Raw genomic sequence first — 18,225 nt, 5'->3', positions numbered from 1 at the left:
ATAAGGCGTCAAACGATAATAATTACCAATACCTACAAAAACGGCCGTTTCGAAACGCGACTCGCGACTCGAGTTAGTATCACGGAAACCGGCCTGTCGATAACTAGGATTCTCTTCGCTCCTATCGATCGGACAACGTCCATGAAATTTGTCGGTATGCGATACCTCGAGTGACTAGAGTGACGGAAAGTGGAAAAGAACGTTCCCTCCATTAGGAGAAAAAAAACAAACAAAAAAAACAGGTTAAGAAAATTTAATTACAATTAGATTAAAATAATTCCGCGAATCAGTGATTCGGTCCTAGAAGTCGGTTTATTCCAACTAAGCGGAAAATTCAATCCATGGGAACTCGGTAAATAATTTACAAAATGTTAATCATTATGTCTTATTATCCCAATCGTGGTTATCATCTACGGTGGGTCCAGGAAATCCTGGCGCACGGCTTGAAATTAATTCCCCGGTGATTTAGAACTTTTTTCATCGATCTCCTTCTTCCAACATGAGGATTTTCTTTTTCCGTTGGAGCAAAAAATACGGAGGTCGAAATTCCTCGAGTTTCCGAGCAATTAGCAATTTAGTTGTGAAATTGCGCCGGCCGTGCGCGTTGCATAACGCGGGACGCGAGTCCGCGAGATAGCCGGGCTATTATCTGGATATTATCTCGACGATTGTTCCCCCCATGTGCACCATGGAGTGCAGTGCAGTCTTGTATGCATTTATCTGCAGCTTGTACTTCTGGGTCTCCTTCCTCCGTTGCAAAGGGAGCACGTGCGAGCGAATAATTGCGTTACATTCCGTCTCACGTTAGATAAACATTACGTCGCTTTACGTAGAAGGTGCTACACTCCTCCTAGTCTCTAATGTCGAATAATACAATAAAAAAGAACTGCGCCGCGCGTTACATTTAAATGAAAAAAAAAAAAAGAAGAATTAAACACTGCTCCTGCGTTCCCGGGAATTCTTTTTTAATATCAGGTAAACATTACGTCGTCTTCGTCAAAGGTGTTTTACCCTCCTCCTAGTCTCTGATGTCGAATAATTCAGTAAAAAAAATTGTGCCGCGCGTTACATTCTTTTGAAAAAATTAAATACACCTCCGATGGTGACTGGGAATTTTATTTTAATATCACGTGATAGGCTCGATGTGATAAGGATAAGTGCACGCTGCGCGAGGAATGCGACAATTTCTCCAACTCCCTTTCGGATTTATCTTCGATGTAATCGTAAGTACGCGGCAATTTGATAACATAGAATTTTCGAATTTTAGGGGGGGGAATTTTCCTTTTTCAATATTTTCCGCTTAAGGGCGTTGGCAAGTTATTTTCACAGCGTCGAGACGCCGACTGCGACTGAACTGGGCAATTATTGACATGCCGGGAACAATTTTCAGCGAGAGTCTCGAATGCATGAATTTTATCGTCTGCATATCCCGCAAATATTATTCGAAACTCGCAAGTCGCGAGACACTCCGAAAGCGCCGATCTTGAGTATTTTCTTTTTTCGAGAATCCTGAATTTTGGATTTTTTTTTCTTTTTTTAGAGCGAAATAAAACATCCCTGAGAAGTAGAAGTAAGGAAGAGTACCATTTATACCAAAATCAATCGCCAGGGATTATTTAATGCAAATTGGTCACTTGGGAATCATTGTTAAAAATGATATTCATACTTTGGGATGTTGAATTTTGCCGAATTCTTTCGGGACTGCAATAATATATTTTCTGAAACGAACGAGTTAAGCCTGCCATGAGTGAATCGAAGAAATTCGACGTTATCGGGCCTTTCCGTTGGAACAAGTGTCGCCTACATATACATTATAAACATTGCGTAAATCGGACGCCACGAGGGCGTCATAAGTAATCTAATTTCCGACGACACCCACATTTCGAGTTTGACGGCCGATCGGACGACGTTAGAAGTCGGGAAGAAATTTCATACTGAGTCGCTGATAAAAATCCCCGTACCTGTTGACATTACCCCGCCATGTTGGTTATCGAGCTCTGATAAGATTCCAGCGTCTTTGTCGAGACAAGAGGTACGTCAGTCGCATGGTCGACCCGTTTAGTGCAACTTCTCATTTCGTTCACCTTTTATTGGCATCACGCTGTCGGGTCTGAGGGGTGAGTTTTGACATCTAGGCATACCCCAAAACCCTATAAATATAGAAGAAAAAAAATGTACAATTTATTTCATACAATTCCAGGAAGAAAAATTAATTCCAGGTTTCTGACCGCATAGAACCATTCATCAAGGTAGATCGAAATTTGATAGGATATCATCTGCCAGGAACTTTGCGTCGAGATCCAATCCATCGATTAAATTCCCTCGAATATCCGGGAATACCGTGGAATTGCTATCGTCATTTCCCGAATTGACGTGAAATTGTTGAATGATAGTGCTCGATTCGCGCGTGATAGTTGCGATACCGGTCGCGATAATCTGAAGATAAATCCAGGAAATATGCAGTGGGGTGGTCTTTTATTCCGGTTTTTCTGCGAGTTCGGTTATTAAATGCGTTTAAAGGATTAGGTAATTTGGTAATTCTTTTTTCTTCTTATGATAACAGATGCTTATGGTCGGAGTCGACGCTCCGATTTCCGCCGAGGGATTTCAGGGGCTCGAGACGGAATTCCGTCAATTATTCTGCAATCTCAATTACCCCGCTTAACGACTCGTCATATCTTCTCGGAATCGAGGCTTAACGCGCGAAGCCTTAATAAAAACCTTAATTCCTGTCGTCAAGTCGGTGCACCGGCAATAAGTGTAACGAGGAAAAACAATAGGATTGTCTCTGAGCACTCAGACGGATCATGCTCGGAGCTGAAGTTTCGTAACGAGTTTTAGCGCCTTTTTGTACCCGCGGATATTTTCCGAATAATTAACCATTGTTCCCTTGGCCGCCGTATTTTTCCCCTATTGATCGGCTTTCCGAAAAATTATGTAATCCCCAGTCGGGGCGCAATTCACGGACTCGTTTTTGGATCGTCTCGCCACGGGACAAGTACAACATTCTTGTCGACTGATTAAACAATTGGGATCGTCGTTCGATCTTAATTATATTCGAGCCCGTTGGGATTTTTATGGTCCCCCAAAACGATGCGCACTAGACTCCCATGTGTCTATAAAAAGCGGAGAAAAAATGATAAATAAATTCATAGCGGATATTTATATTTCGAATAATTCCCATGAATTTCGACGCGTCGTAATTGTTTCATCCACATTTAATTCCTCGGCTGGACTGTCGACCTTTCGACAAATATTTCACGAGACGAGTCATCGTCAATGTCTATTAGGATTGCACTCACGTGAATGTATGTTAACACTTCGTGACGCCAGTTCGCGGTTCATTGTGTACTGAACTGTATTAGCATAATCACATGACCGGCGAAGAAGTCGATCCACGTGGTTCTCCAAACGCGCCATTTAAAGTCTTCCTCGAAGTTTCTGTTAATTTTCATTCTTAAGGACGTTTAATTTTCCCAGGCTTCGGAGACAATTACTCGGGACATGTAACCAAGGTCGAGGACACCATGAGGTTTTCCTGCTTTCCAAGGCCAAACATTTTGGGACAGAGGGGGAGCATCAATCTGACACCTCTTCCAGGGAACGAGGAATCGTCCGGGATAACTCACGAGCACATAGTGAGTACCTGATAAAAGAAATGTATAATCATTCGGTATATTTTTACCATTTTATTTCCCCAAAAGTATCGACAGTTCCCGAATCAGCTGGCCGGAAGCTCTTCGGAGAAACTCCCGGGAAATGGCAACGGGCTCAGCGAAATACCCGTCAGTATGAACAATTTTTGCAACTTTTTAAACGACGCCTAGATAAGATATGTAACAATTCTCCATAAATGATTTAGCAGAATGGCGACGTCAACGGTCCCGTTGTCATGAGCTACAGGCGATCCGACGACCCTGACCTCGGCAACAGCGTCGTGAGTATTTCTATTTTCACCAAGGACTTCGAGAAATCATCTGAGAATGATTGACAGAAATTATGAAAATATCCGGAGGTAATGTCGACTTCTTTTTTCTTTGTAGATCCGGCTGGTACCAGGATCTGCACTTCCGGGTACGTGGGGTCCTTCCGAGCACTCGAACTCGAAAGGTAGAGTGACCTTCTCTGAGAATAATGACTCTCGTCATCAAGACCGGAAGTCGGACACTTCGTCATCGGATGAGCCGCACACGAATATTCCTCGAGGTGGAGTCATCGGCAGGACTCCTACCCCTCCTTCGGCACCGACGCCGATTTACGAGAAGGACTCTCGGTAGGATCTTCTTTTAATCATTAATGACTAGTTTCTACAAATAGAGAAAATTCCAAAATCGAGAAAAGAGGAAAATTGAATTCTTATCCCCAGGGCGAGGAGTCTCATCAAGACCGCCATTTTGGAGAACGAGTTCCTCGGTAACCTCGAAGAAAGTCAAGTCGAGACACTTGTCTCCGCCATGTATCCGAAGCAGATTCCAATCAACACTCTTGTCATTCGCGAGGGAGATATTGGTAAATATAAATATTTTTTAAATAGCAGCCATGTCATTAAAAATAAATTAAAAATATTTCGGAGCTCACCTTCCCTGATACTCTACGAATTGATGCCTGAGAGTATCTGGATTTTCCTTCATTATAATCCGATTAAATCATTCAATCGATTTTCTCGATAACAGGGTCTCATCTATACGTATCAGCCGAGGGTGAATTCGACATATACGAAGGAAACAAATTCCAGAGAAGCTTCGGACCCGGAGTGGCTTTTGGAGAACTCGCCTTGCTGTACAACACGAAGAGATTGCGATCCATCAGCGGTATCGTAAATTATTTATTAAATTATCTTGAAACCATTAAGACTGGTATTTCTTTTTTATGTGGAAGATCATACCTCACGGTTCAATGTTAACAAGAAATTGACGAATTCCACAGTTAAAAAAGGCGGCAAAGTATGGGTCCTGGACAGGTCCGTGTTCCTGACGGTGATGATGAGGAGTGCCCAGGACAGACTAGAGGGCAACATCCGGTTCCTGCGGGGAGTTTCCGTTCTCCAGAAACTTCCCGAGCCGAGGGAGCTCCTCCTTGCCAAAATCTCGGATCTCATTCGCGTCGTAAGTCTCAATCTCAAAGAAAATCCCAATTATTGTAATTGTCGATGAAAAAGGGATTAATTTACCTGGTTCTAGGAATTTTTCCCCGCCGATGCTCGCATAGTTCGCCAGGGAGAGAGGGGCGACAAATTCTACATAATCAGCGGCGGGAACGTAAGGATAACGAAGGACACCGAATACGGGGGCGAGGAGGAACTCGTCGTCCTGGGAAGAGGACAATATTTCGGGGAAAAGGCTCTTTACGACGACGAGGGCGACAATCGACGACAGGCGAACGCAATTGCTCTAGTTCCTGGCGTGGAGTGCTTGACCCTAGACGGAGCGTGAGTAAGAAGTGCATTAAATAATTCCTAATAGATAAGAGTACCAGTAAAGTGCTTTCTAAAGACTTACGATGGGATTACCATTAATCTTCCAGGTCCTTTCTGAATTACCTGGGGGGACTCGAGGAAATCCGCAACAAAGACTGGATGGCGGAGTACGAGAAACAGAAGCGCTCGTTGACCCCGAAGAGATGGACGAACGCGTATGCAAATTTGGTATTGAGTGACCTGGAGACCATAGGAACCCTCGGCGTAGGTGGATTCGGCAGGGTCGAGCTGGTCACTCTGAAGTCGGACCCCGAGAAGAGCTTCGCCCTGAAGAAGCTGAAGAAGAAAGTGATGGTCGACCAGCAACAACAAGAGCACGTGCTCAATGAAAAGCACATCATGCAAGCTTGCGACTCGGCCTTCATTTGCAAGTCGGTTACAGAATTAATTAGTCACTATTAATAACAATGCCATTTAAATTTGATTTCTCTTTTTCCGTGATATTTCAAAGGGGATTTTCATGCTTTTGGGGTACCTCAGGTTGTATCACACGTATAAAGACTGCAAGTACGTGTACTTCTTGATGGAGGTGTGTCTGGGTGGAGATGTATGGACCACTTTACAGAGGCGAAGACATTTTGACGACCCCACTGCCCAATTCATGGTGGGATGTGTAGTCGAAGCTCTTGACCATCTTCACTCCCTTAACATTGTCTATCGCGACCTTAAACCTGAAAATCTCATGCTGGACACTCGCGGCTATCTGAAACTGGTCAGTAAAATTGTCCTTTGATATTGGACATTTTTTCTCAAAATGAAAAAGATTGCTTTCAACAAATATTTTTACCTCCAAGGTGGACTTCGGCTTCAGCAAAAAAATCGGACCCGCCAAGACGTGGACTTTCGCGGGCACGCCGGAATATGTGGCTCCGGAGATTATCCTTAACAAAGGACACGACAGGTAATTCATTTTGGAGGAAGTAGATTACCTGGAGAAATTATTTTACAGTTTTATTTATTTTATTTTATTTTATTTATTTATTTTTTTATTTAATTTAGGGCAGTGGATTACTGGGCACTCGGAATTCTAACCCACGAATTGTTGGTCGGCAAGCCTCCTTTTCGTGGCAACGATCACATGACGACATACAACAAAATCCTGAAGGGTGTCGAGATGGTCGGCATCCCTAGTATTGTTAATAAAAATGCCAGCAATCTCATCAAGAAGCTCCTACGATTGTGTCCGTCCGAACGTCTTGGCTATCAGAGAAATGGGATCCAAGATATTCGGGATCACAAGTAAATACTCCAATGAAGAATCTTAAATTAACAATGAGGAATATTATTAATTCGTTTATTTATTTATTGCAGATGGTTCTCAACTTTCAACTGGGAAGCCCTGCGCAGATTGGCCTTGCCGGCTCCGATCGTACCGACTGTAATTTTTATTTTACACGATATGCAATTTACAATTTTTCCGAATTTTTAGCGTCCTTTCAACTGTTTAATTTACAGGTGAGGTGTCATACCGACACGAGAAATTTCGAAAGGTATCCACCGGACAGAGAAGTTCCTCCTGACGAGTATTCCGGATGGGACATGGACTTCTGATAACATGGAATCATCGAGTGATCAATTATTATCAGCGACGTGTTCGGAATCCCCGAAAAATCAAATTCTATCAGGCGATGATATTACCGCGAAGTGTGGAGGAGATTTTAAATTATTCAGCTTATTATACGCACTAATGTATAATTTCGCCTCTGTACAAACAGGCTAGATGATAAGACGTCGATTATCGGCGAGGCGATTTTTTTATTAAACATTTTGAAAATATATATGGCACGATCGTTTACCAAGGATCTGGTTAAGAACGAGAAGTCATGTTTTTAATACTTCGTGGAGCTGTATTTAATTTATAAACATGTCTTGAAAATGTATAAAGAGCGCTAGATATTTTTACATTATCAAAGTAATGTTTGTAACAAAAACCTCCGATATCAAAACACTTGTTTTTATAACTCGGAGGAATAATAAAGACGAGCTAAAAACGTCCATATCAAGATACTCGTAGCGTTGAGTAGTGTGAGAAACGCACCCTGCGCGTTTTCAAGCGAGACGCTACAAAGTTCTATATTAAGAATCTCGTAGCGTTGTGTGGTGCGAGAAACGCGCCCTGCGCATTGAATTTGTGCGAGACGCTACAGAGTTCTATACAGTAAGGATCGAGATTTCAGGAGTGGGGGAAATAGAAATATAATTTCTTCATTGCTACGGATAAACTTTATCCGTCTGCTCCTTGGGCGATTCAAATTCCGCGCTGCTCCCGCCACTAGTACGCGGCGCGGCCGTAGAAGGCAGTAGGTCCGTGGGGTGACCATCGAAGAATGGCAGTGGATATAGACAGAGATATACGGCGAAGATTTTATATGTCCATAATAAAAAACTCTCGGTAATTACATTGTTACGTACGTATTACCGAATTACTAAAAACAATCAACAATTGTAGCATTGAATCTCTGGTGGAAATTGACAGTTGGCATTGTGTCCAGAATGATTATTGTAAGTCTTGGAAACGTGACATTGAGAATGATCTGAAATTGACTACATTCATTGTTGCTAGTCATTAAATACATTTCCCTGTAGATAGTACATTAATAATATGCGATGTTAACGTAAAGAATTAAATTGTTGTAAGTGAAGTCGAATTAGTAACGTAATGCAGAACAAACATAACCTCACTGGTACCATTCGTATCCATCGAAATTCAATGAATAGTTGTTGTTAACATTATATCGAATTTAATAAGTGATTACCTGCTTTTAAAGAAATATAATAATGTTATCTGGCGTACATGGCAGTATTTTTTAAGTGCATGTTATCCGACTAAGAAGGATACGTAAACACCCGCCGCCTTCTTTTGTGATAACTAGGTAACAAAATGATAGTTTTAGAGAAATAATATGAAGTTCCATTGTTGAAATGTTCTTGAAAAATATTTACATAATCACATGACAGATTTGAGTGTCATTCCACTGTTTCAGGTAACAATGGGTTCATTGGAATTAAATCAACGCCTAGTTGGTCACAAAGGCAGGGTGTGGTGTGTTTGTTGGAATCCTCGTGGCACTTGTGTAGCCTCTTGTGGGGAAGATAAAACAATTAGAATTTGGGCACCGGAAGGGCCAAAGTGGGCAATGAAAACGATACTTACCGAAGGACACACAAGAACAATAAGGGAAATTGCATGGTCCCCTTGCGCGAATTATATAGCCTCAGCAAGTTTTGATGCGACAACAGCTATATGGGAGAAAGAAGGGGCACAGTTTGAATGCAACGCGACTTTAGAAGGACACGAGAATGAAGTCAAAAGTGTTAGTTGGGCTAAAAGCGGTCAGCTATTGGCAACGTGTAGCCGAGATAAGTCGGTTTGGGTATGGGAGGTTTCAGATGGTGAATATGAGTGTGCTGCCGTAATAAACGCACATACACAAGATGTAAAAAAAGTAAGTAGGTGTGAGATTTGTATAATTTACATTTAACAAAACTTTCAATGGTTTTATTTATTAATTCTTTACTTTTGATGATATTGTTGTAACTAAACGTGTTATATTTGTCAATTAAAGGTAAGATGGCATCCTCAAGGTGAAATATTAGCCTCTGCTAGTTACGATAATACGGTAAAGATATTTAAAGAGGATGCTGCGGATAGTGATTGGTCCTGCATAGCTACTTTGGATTCGCATACGTCAACTGTATGGAGCTTGTCATTCAATGCTACTGGAGATAGACTAGCTACCTGCAGTGACGATCAAACCGTTAAAATATGGCAAGAATATAAACCTGGAAATCAAGCTGGAATTGCAACTCCAAATAATGAATCAGTTTGGAAATGTGTTTGCACGCTGTCAGGCTACCACACGAGAACTATTTACGATATTGATTGGTGCAAGTTAACCGGTTTGATAGTGACTGCTTGTGGCGACGATATTATTAGAATATTCAAGGAAGAAGAAAATTCTGATCCAAATCAGCCTGCATTCAACATGGTCTGCGCAATGGATAATGCACATTCTCAAGACGTGAATTCCGTACAATGGAATCCAATAGTACCCGGGCAACTTGCATCAGGCAGTGATGATGGACTTGTGAAAATCTGGACTTATAAAGAATAAATTGTTATTCATACCATTTCATATGTTGTTGAAATATACATCTTTTTAGTTCGTACAGTTTATGATTATTGTTATATTTTTCAAGCAGTGGATATGTGTATTACAATCGTATAAATTCAATTCATTGTAAACATATATATTTTTTAATCAAAACTCCTGTTAATGTATAATCTTATTTCACTTATTGTTTCAGGGAGTCTAGATGTTGAGGTATCTACCAAAATTATTGGGAATAAAGGAACAAACATTATTTTTTAATACAGTTACGAGAACCAAATATAGCATATGTGCAATGGGAGAAGCTAAATTAGATTCCAAGGGAATACCTCTTTCCAGTATCATCGGGGCGATACAGTCTTTCGCAGATACATCCCTTGCAGCTTCCTGGGACAATGTTGGACTTCTTATCGAACCTACAGAACCAATACCTATAAAGCATATCCTGCTCACTAACGATCTCACTGAGAATGTAATACAAGAAGCTGTCGATTTACAAGTCGGGTTAGTCATTTCATATCATCCGCCGATATTTGCTCCTCTGAAGTCGGTTACTACAAGGACATGGAAGGTACATGAACAAAGCCATTAAGTAGAATTACACATAAAATATTAATATTTTTCACATCGATGTGAACACAAGTCAACGTATGAAAACTCTTGGCAGGAACGAATCGTAGCTCGATGTCTGGAAAACAAAATTAGCTTGTATTCTCCACATACAAGTTTCGACTCTATAAGAGGTGGCGTAAACGACTGGCTGGCTTCTGCATTTGGTACTTATTAATTTTAATAAATATTTATTGAGAGGAAACGTTACGCTCCGATTTTTGCGTAATAGCTTCGACATAGATTTATTAACTCCATTATTTCGTTGTCGCAGATTTAGAAAATAGCAATCCAATCGAACCAGGAACTAAGCCTGAAAATGGTATGGGGAGAATATGCCAATTGAAAAATCCAATCTCCGTAATGCAAGCCGTAGAACTGGTAAAACGTCATACCGGTCTTTCTCACGTGAGACTTGCTCGAGCTGTGCACCAAAATGGTAAGCGATTATAAATTGAAAACTAAGTTATTTAAAGTGTACTTTTCTTTTATTTGTCTAAAATTGAGCCGCCACATTCATTTTTTTAGGTGACCTAGTGAAGACAGTCGCTCTATGCGCTGGATCTGGATCATCGGTTTTGAAGAACGTATCAGCTGATCTTTACCTCACAGGAGAAATGCTTCACCATGATGTTCTCGATGCCGTGCACAATAACGTTAATGTCATCCTGACCAATCATTCGGACTCCGAGCGAGGATTTCTCAAACATTTCGCCGATAAGCTGCTTGATATTTTGGAAACGCCGATAAAAATCAGTGTCTCTAAGGCAGACGAAGATCCTCTAAAAACCGTGTAAGCGGCTGGAAAGAAATTTGAAGCCTTTATTACAATTGGAGTAAAAATGGTATTTTTATCTTTACTGTCCTCTAAAATTTCCTTCTAACCAGGCTAACAACGCCGGCAAATATTCATACTTTTTCTTTTTTTCACTTTTCAGTTTCCACGGATTTGCACTCATTTTCTTACGCGTAACAATGATGCTCTTTATTCCGTTGTTACATTTAAAAAACTGTTGTTCGCGATGAAGCAGAAAAATTGAAAGTTGGAAAGTGAAAAAAATCAGTTAGCAGGGAGATGTAAGGAAACGATTACAGCGAGCACGTGTAGCGGTTTTGCTTTTATCATTCTTCTTGGGTCGTAGCGTTTCAATTAGTTCAACTATCGTTAACAGCATACTTTCTCGCTACGTACGTCCACTTCCGAGGCTTCATCCTCGAAGAACTCAAGCGATTTCTCGTTTTGTTACCTCACCATCCAAGCGGATCAAATCGCGACTCTCTATCGGCTGGTGCTACACTTCTGGATGCATTTTAGAGTGAAAGCTCCCTAGCCATAATCATTGCCGACGCGTTATCGCGTTAACGCAATTTCGAATTAATTTCCGTTTCCTAATAAGTACTCGTCCTTCCACTCTCTTCCTCTATATCTTACTCGACCTCCTTGAAATGATACGAGTGAGGGAAATACGAAGAAAACGGAGAAGGCGAAGCTATTTGTTGCCGTTTGGTTTTTCTTAATTGCAATTCCTTACGCTAAATTTGCTGACGTGACTTGTGAAGAATCTAATTAAGAATATCATTTGTTAGACATCGGATAAATGTTAGGTATAATTGATCAATTTGTCGACAGGCTAGAGAGATCAGTCTTCTGGAATGATTTCCTTCCAGATTTATTTTCCTGCCGTTTTTATCGACTGGGGTCAATGTCTTCAGATTCGCCCCGTCGATTGCTAAACCGTTATAAAATTGGTTTACTTCACCGTTGAAAATCTGGGAATCTCGATTCAGCATATTTCTCTCCCTGCAAAAAGGAATTTGAATGTAAAATATATTTGCAGTTTTATAGATCCATAACGAAAACGTCAAGGTGAAACCTAAGGTCACTGATAGGTATAATCACTTGCCCAATGTACTCGCAGAGAATTATCGGAATCATAAATTACCTCAAAATGAGATTTTCTTACAAACGAGTAGTACGTTCACGTAAAAGGCATCCACTTAAAAACCTGGAATACATTATTTATATAAATAACGAGATATAACTTATCCTCGTATTGTCATGAAATTATAAATTCAACTCGCACAAATTCACTTACAGGAGCCGCTCTACTCGACTTCGAGTAAATGTTAACATCTATACATGCTTTGAATCGTGATAAAATTGGACATTGGTCGACTGGGAAACTCGATAGAGTTTCGCGCCAAATACATTTAAAAGCCCGCGCGAGCGGCACCGAATACTTAACGCCAAAATTCGGCACATCGATTCGATAAGTATACTTTTCTCAATTAAATGATCATATATCAATGTTCGGCACAATGAAAGTACCCAATTTCCTCAAGTATATTGAGCATTTTTAACAATGCGGCATATCTATCAAAATACTCAGAAGATATAAATGAAGGAATTCAAGCTGTCTTTGTACACGGAGTGAAGTTCACCGGATGAACTTCGTCGAGAAGAGGAGATCAAGGTGAAGCCCAGATTTGGTTCTAGGCATGATTGCTCGCATAATGGGTACTTTCTATTCCTGGTACTTGGTCCAGGGACAATGTCTACTCCACCGGTTACTCTTCCACAACCTTTAGTCCCGGATCGCGGTAAAACTCAAAGTGAATTGTCTTAATTATACCGTGCATTTTTAATAACGTGTCCATAACGGCTCATGACGTCCAATAAAGACTAAAAGGAAAGTTCATCACGGTGATTTAAGAGCCTCGAGAGTGAAGTTCACCCGGTGAACTTCATCCGAAACCAGGAGATCAAGGTGAAGTCCTGGTTGGGTCATCGGCACGATTACTCGCGTAATCGGTACTTTCTAGTCCTGCTACTCGGCGCGAAGACAGAGTCTACTTCACCGAATACTCTCTTGCGGTCTTTGCTCTCGTATCACGGTATAGCAGGCTCAAAGCCGGGCCGTACCGTTCCCTATACTGTTTCCCGAGCGACCAGAACCGGATCGGTACATTCGTGTACACCGAGGCACACTCGTGGTGGGTTCGTATAGGAGTCCAGCCTGATCCCTCCTGATCCCGCCTGATCCCGCTGACTCTACCTCTCCTGCTACTCCAGGGAAATAGAGAGAGTGCTGTTCTTTCTTGGAGAACAGTCAGAGATCGGCGCTCTCGCGGGTGCGAGCGAGTGTCCGAGTCGCTGCAAGCCCTCGGAATCGGTCCTTTAAGTCTATGGTTGTCGCAGACCAGATGACAAAAAGTCAGGTGAATAGGCTTTCTTCTCTTATCTCGTGATTAGTTCCCGCGAGAGGATGATCGACCGGAGCAGGGAAGACACTCCGTGGATCGTGGCAGGTAGTAGCCGAAGTTTTGGTTGAGTTTCGAGACAAACACCTTTTTTTTACTGGACTGGAGGCGATCGGGTCTCTTTACTTTCCTGAAACAAAATTTTCTTTTATGAATGCGATTAAGCAAGCCGGGAGGAGGATTTTATAGCAGTAGCGGAAGTTTTACTTCAGTTTCGAGACAAACACATTTTCCACTGGTGGAGGTAAATTCAATCAGTCGTTTAAGTCTATGGTTGTTGAAGACCAGATGACAAAAAGTTAGGTGAATAGGCTTGTCTCGTGATTAGTTCCCTCGAAAAGATGATTGATCGGTGCAGAGAGGACGCTTTGTGGATCCTGGAAGGTAGTAGCCGAAGTTTTGGTTGAGTTTCGAGACAAACACCTTTTTTTTTACTGGACTGGAGGCGATCGGGTCTCTTTACTTTCCTGAAACAAAATTTTCTTTTATGAATGCGATTAAGCAAGCCGGGAGGAGGATTTTATAGCAGTAGCGGAAGTTTTACTTCAGTTTCGAGACAAACACATTTTCCACTGGTGGAGGTAAATTCAATCAGTCGTTTAAGTCTATGGTTGTCGGAGACCACATGACAAAAAGTTAGGTGAATAGGCTTGTCTCATGATTACTTCCCTCAAAAAGATGATTGATCGGTGCAGAGAAGACGCTTTGTGGATCCTCGCAGGTAGTAGCCGAAGTTTTGGTTGAGTTTCGAGACTAACACCTTTTTTTACTGGACTGGAAGCGATCGGGTCTCTTTACTTTTCTGAAACAAAATTTTCTTTTGTTAATGTGATTAAGCAAATCGGGGGGAGGATTTTGTAATTAGAGGTGTCAAAGAACTTGACAGAGTTTCCAGACGAGAACATTTGCTACCAGGGACCGAACGAGGGTCTTTACTTCCCTGTTGACAAATTTCTGCGAAAAAAGGGGTACATTTTATGTGAACAAGTACTATGCAAACGCTGATTAATGATTTTCTTGTTATACGTGATTATTTTCACGCGATCGAGTACTGTCTTCAAATTCAAATCGGTCACCTTCGTTTGTCACTTTGATTACGGAATAACGGGAGCTGAGTTTATCTTCCGTATTTTGGGAGGCAAATCTTTAAAAAGTATTTTTACAGTACATCGTTGTCGATGCAACTTAAGGTTCAAACTTTAACTACTCAGTATACACGGAAATCTATTAGCTCTGTACAGCGTTATGTACAATTACCGTGCACTATATTATCTACCGGGGCGAGTTAAACGGTGCAGAAAGTGACAATTGCATAAGTCACCGTAGAAAACTTAGGAAAGAAAAAAAAAAAGTGAACGGCAATCCATGCTGCCGGATTTATTTTTCACCTCCAGAAAGTCATTTAGCGCTACCGGTACATTTATCATTGCAAAAAGTGCCGTTCCAAACGGGGGAATACGTGTTACGAGAAAATTACCTCTATCAACGTTTCTGCGAGTAACAGCGATTGTGTGGTTTTATCCCGTTAACGTGTCTTGGAAGAAAGTTATCTTGGTCGGATCAAGGTTTATGCGAGGCAGGGAGATTGTGCGGCTTCAAGCCAGGTGTCTGAAATGATATTTAAAAATTGAAAAATTAATTATAGACTTTTCTCCCGCGAGATTCTATCACAAGTCTGGTAGCTACCGCCTTTGTTCTTAGATCCTGAGTGAAAGCTCTTTTTGATTTAAATCTGAGTGAGTGCTATTATCTGCGCCTTTATCGCTGTAAAAAGTGGGCCTTACGGTGGGGGAACGTCTCTTGGAAGAAATCTATCTCTCGGTGAGAGAAAAATTTCTGCGAGTAAGAACGATCGTGCGGTTTTTACGAGGCTCTCTTAATGAAGTTTCACTCGAAACTCTGCGAAGGGTGGAAGGTGAGTTTCTCTCGGTTCCGGGGAACTCTACTTGAAAGCGAGGCCTTTTTTTGTCTTAAACGCAACGAAGAGTTGAAAATGATCTATCGACTTTTATAGCAAGAAATAAAAGTGATAAATAAACAGGTATTAAATTAAGGGAACGGATACTTTTGTTCCTTCACTCGAGAATATTCTGCAGTTGAAATCTCGATGTCCAGGATTTTCTTCCGGTGTCGTCGAAGATTCGAATTTCCGGCGTAGTCGAAGCTCGATCAAACCCAACTACGTGCGCCAACTGAAAATGGAAAAATTATACATTGAAATTGAACGTCCCACGCTTGAGGATGTTTGCGCGACTGAGTTTCCGCGATGTCGTCAGTCCTTCCCACATCGAAGGATATGAAGCTTTTGTAGGTTGCCCTAAGGCCAGCAATTTTACGAGTTCCTTCGGTACTTTCTACGATGTCTCACCTTGAAGACCGACAAATTTAGGCTAACTCGCAATATTCTAAAACGTTAGGTTCTCGCGTCAAAGATGATGAAGTAATCGAGTTTCATTCTAGATGTACGTAACTGCGGACTATCGTTTTCCACATAAATATTCAAATTTCGACTAATTCCCAGTATAATGAAACCGTGAGACCTCTTTGTCAGAAAAATTCTGGTTGTTCATATCAAAGATGATAAAATAGCTGAGATCTATTCTAACGTACATAACAGCGCATTATCGTTTTCCTCGTAAACATCCAAATTTCGACTTATTCCCAGTTTAATGAAACCGTGAGCCATATTTGTCGGAAAGATTCTGGTTGTTCATATCAAAGATGATAAAACAGCTGAGATCTATTCTAACGTACATAACCGCGCATTATCGTTTTCCACATAAACATCCAAATTTCGACTAATTCCCAATTTAATGAAACCGTGAGACCTCTTTGGCGGAAAGATTCTGGTTGTTCATATCAAAGATGATAAAACAGCCGAGATCTATTCTAACGTACATAACAGCGCATTATCGTTTTCCTCATAAACATCAAAATTTCGACTAATTCCCAGTTTAATGAAACCGTGAGACCTCTTTGGCGGAAAGATTCTGGTTGTTCATATCAAAGATGATAAAACAGCTGAGATCTATTCTAACGTACATAACCGCGCATTATCGATTTCCACATAAACATCAAAATGTTGACTAATTCCCAGTTTAATGAAACCGTGAAACCTCTTTGTCGAAAAGATTCTGGTTGTTCATATCAAAGATGATAAAATAGCTGAGATCTATTCTAACGTACATAACCGCGCATTATCGTTTTCCATATAAACATCCAAATTTCGACTAATTCCCAGTTTAATGAAACCGTGAAACCTCTTTGTCGGAAAGATTCTGGTTCTTCATATCAAAGATGATAAAACAGCCGAGATGTATTCTAACGTACATAACCGCGCATTATCGTTTTCTATATAAACATCCAAATTTCGACTAATTCCCAGTTTAATGCAACTGCTTGGCTTCTTTACCGGGAAATTTCTGATTGTTCATGTTAAAGATGATAAAACAGCCGAGATCTATTCTAGCGTACATAACCGCGCATTATCGTTTTCCACATAAACATCCGAATTTCGACTAATTCCCAGTTTAATGAAACCGCGTGATCTCATTGCTGATAAGATCCTGGTCCCCGTGACGTCACCGTTGACGAATCATTCCCAGAATTGAATCCTTTTTATAAATCTCCTCGTACGTGGCAGTCTGAAAAATATTCTGCATTGAGCTGGCAACCTGCGAAACGACGTAATTAATATTGAATTCAGTTGAAACTTGAACGATTAAAAGCGAACGTCCTACACTTATGGCTGCTTGCGCGATGTCGTCAGTCCTTCCTACAGCGAGGGATACGAAGCTTTTGTTGGACACCCTGGCAAGGTCAGCGGTTTAATCACTGCTGCCTCTCCAACCGCAAATCCTCCGGCGCTTTCGTCCGCCTTTTCCCATACATTCTCACTCTTCTGCAGGAGTACCCACAGGCGTTGCTCGCCTCTTTCACGTCATCTCTCCAAATAAATTACGTTTCTTGGTCTCGCAAACAAGGAGCACTTTCGAAGTTCCTCTTCGGCTAATCCCCTGTGAGCCTTTTGTTCAAGAGGTATTCTTTACGGCGATCCGATGGTGACTTTCGACTACGTGATTAGTCCATCCGAGACCATCCTGGTCTCTCCGGTATTCCCCCAAAAAAGTAATTACTCAAATTTTGGCGCCAGCATATCTGAAGTAGAGGGATTATTAATTAACAAGAAGAGATGTAATTTTTTATAACGACTTACACGTGCATCATGTGATATGTACAACGTCACCTTGTTTCCTTTTCAACTCGAAGTTACAGAGCATGAGACGGCAATCAAGAATGCGAATTGATCTCTTCCATCGGATGTATTTAAATCGGAGTTTACGCAGTCAGTAAATTATCCTTTGGATTAAAAAACCCGCGCATCAAAATCTTCAAGGCGTTCCTTACTAATTTCGGTTATTTTCTCGCAGCTAAGTTGCCGGTAAATTTGCATTGTAAATGGTGCAAAGTCCTCTAAAAGAATGTTTCAAAGTGTACAGTTTCTTCCATAAATGAGACACAGAGGGGAAACCCCCACTTAATTTAACAAGTATTCATGGAGAGGGAATCCCGATGACGAGCGCGGGTATCCTCTCCACGCGCCATTTTCGAAGTACGATATAGAAGCGTTGTAACAATGATTTACCGTTAAAGCTTCTTAAGACCGGCTTAAAACGAATACCAATTTCGTCCTAAAGGTTGCTCTCGGCAACTCGGCTCCGTAGGCGTGCGTTTCCACACTTTCCATTTCACGGCTCGCCCATCTCC

At 41.3% G+C, this 18,225-nt stretch overlaps 3 protein-coding genes and 1 long non-coding RNA gene across 19 annotated transcripts in view; 3 read left to right on the top strand and 1 right to left on the bottom strand.

Moving 5' to 3' along the window:
• The first annotated feature begins 99 nt into the window (after window positions 1–99).
• LOC105695758 (cGMP-dependent protein kinase 1) lies at window positions 100–7,471 on the top strand. 7 transcript variants are annotated; one of them, XM_023435024.1, is made up of 16 exons: window positions 209–242; window positions 1,138–1,223; window positions 3,481–3,638; window positions 3,705–3,785; window positions 3,863–3,937; window positions 4,044–4,273; window positions 4,367–4,509; window positions 4,674–4,811; window positions 4,927–5,105; window positions 5,181–5,428; window positions 5,524–5,847; window positions 5,957–6,188; window positions 6,271–6,377; window positions 6,476–6,715; window positions 6,788–6,854; window positions 6,932–7,027. In XM_023435024.1, exons 3-16 carry the CDS (start codon window positions 3,528–3,530, stop codon window positions 7,025–7,027), a joined length of 2,271 nt encoding a protein of 756 aa, XP_023290792.1. In that variant the 5' UTR covers window positions 209–242; window positions 1,138–1,223; window positions 3,481–3,527. The 7 variants fall into 7 exon arrangements, with proteins under 7 accessions (XP_023290791.1, XP_023290792.1, XP_012273065.1 ...); XM_023435023.1 differs by lacking the exon at window positions 1,138–1,223 and having other exon boundaries at window positions 100–242; XM_012417642.2 differs by lacking the exons at window positions 209–242; window positions 1,138–1,223 and adding an exon at window positions 277–352.
• A 315-nt stretch (window positions 7,472–7,786) lies between these two features.
• LOC105695525 (probable cytosolic iron-sulfur protein assembly protein Ciao1) lies at window positions 7,787–12,362 on the top strand. Of its 9 annotated transcripts, none has more exons than XM_012417110.1 (6): window positions 7,787–7,884; window positions 9,785–10,159; window positions 10,256–10,364; window positions 10,472–10,636; window positions 10,726–11,042; window positions 12,296–12,362. In XM_012417110.1, the coding sequence occupies exons 2-5, from the start codon at window positions 9,794–9,796 to the stop codon at window positions 10,992–10,994; spliced, it is 909 nt and encodes a 302-aa protein (XP_012272533.1). In that variant the 5' UTR covers window positions 7,787–7,884; window positions 9,785–9,793; the 3' UTR covers window positions 10,995–11,042; window positions 12,296–12,362. The 9 variants fall into 9 exon arrangements, with proteins under 9 accessions (XP_012272533.1, XP_012272532.1, XP_012272531.1 ...); XM_012417109.1 differs by lacking the exon at window positions 12,296–12,362 and adding an exon at window positions 11,136–11,271; XM_012417108.1 differs by lacking the exon at window positions 12,296–12,362 and having other exon boundaries at window positions 10,726–11,045.
• Window positions 10,929–15,636, bottom strand: LOC105695529. Its single transcript, XR_001103637.2, has 5 exons — window positions 15,524–15,636; window positions 14,936–15,066; window positions 13,666–14,260; window positions 11,390–13,588; window positions 10,929–10,998 (listed from the first exon to the last, which is right to left on the bottom strand). It is a non-coding gene; the product is annotated as an uncharacterized LOC105695529 (long non-coding RNA).
• Window positions 13,374–18,225, top strand: part of LOC105695521 — a 22,786-nt gene continuing 17,934 nt past the window's right edge. For both annotated transcript variants that reach the window (XM_012417099.1, XM_012417096.1), the window contains exon 1: window positions 13,374–13,506. The gene's annotated coding sequence lies outside the window, so the exon portion shown is untranslated. The remainder of the gene's footprint in view (window positions 13,507–18,225) is intronic.

This window comes from Orussus abietinus, unplaced genomic scaffold (assembly GCF_000612105.2).
Source record: "Orussus abietinus isolate OABI.00-Male unplaced genomic scaffold, Oabi_2.0 scaffold33, whole genome shotgun sequence".
Taxonomy (NCBI): domain Eukaryota; kingdom Metazoa; phylum Arthropoda; class Insecta; order Hymenoptera; family Orussidae; genus Orussus; species Orussus abietinus.
The sequence above is the reverse complement of the archived record's forward strand: the minus strand, read 5'-3'. Positions and strand labels throughout refer to the sequence as shown.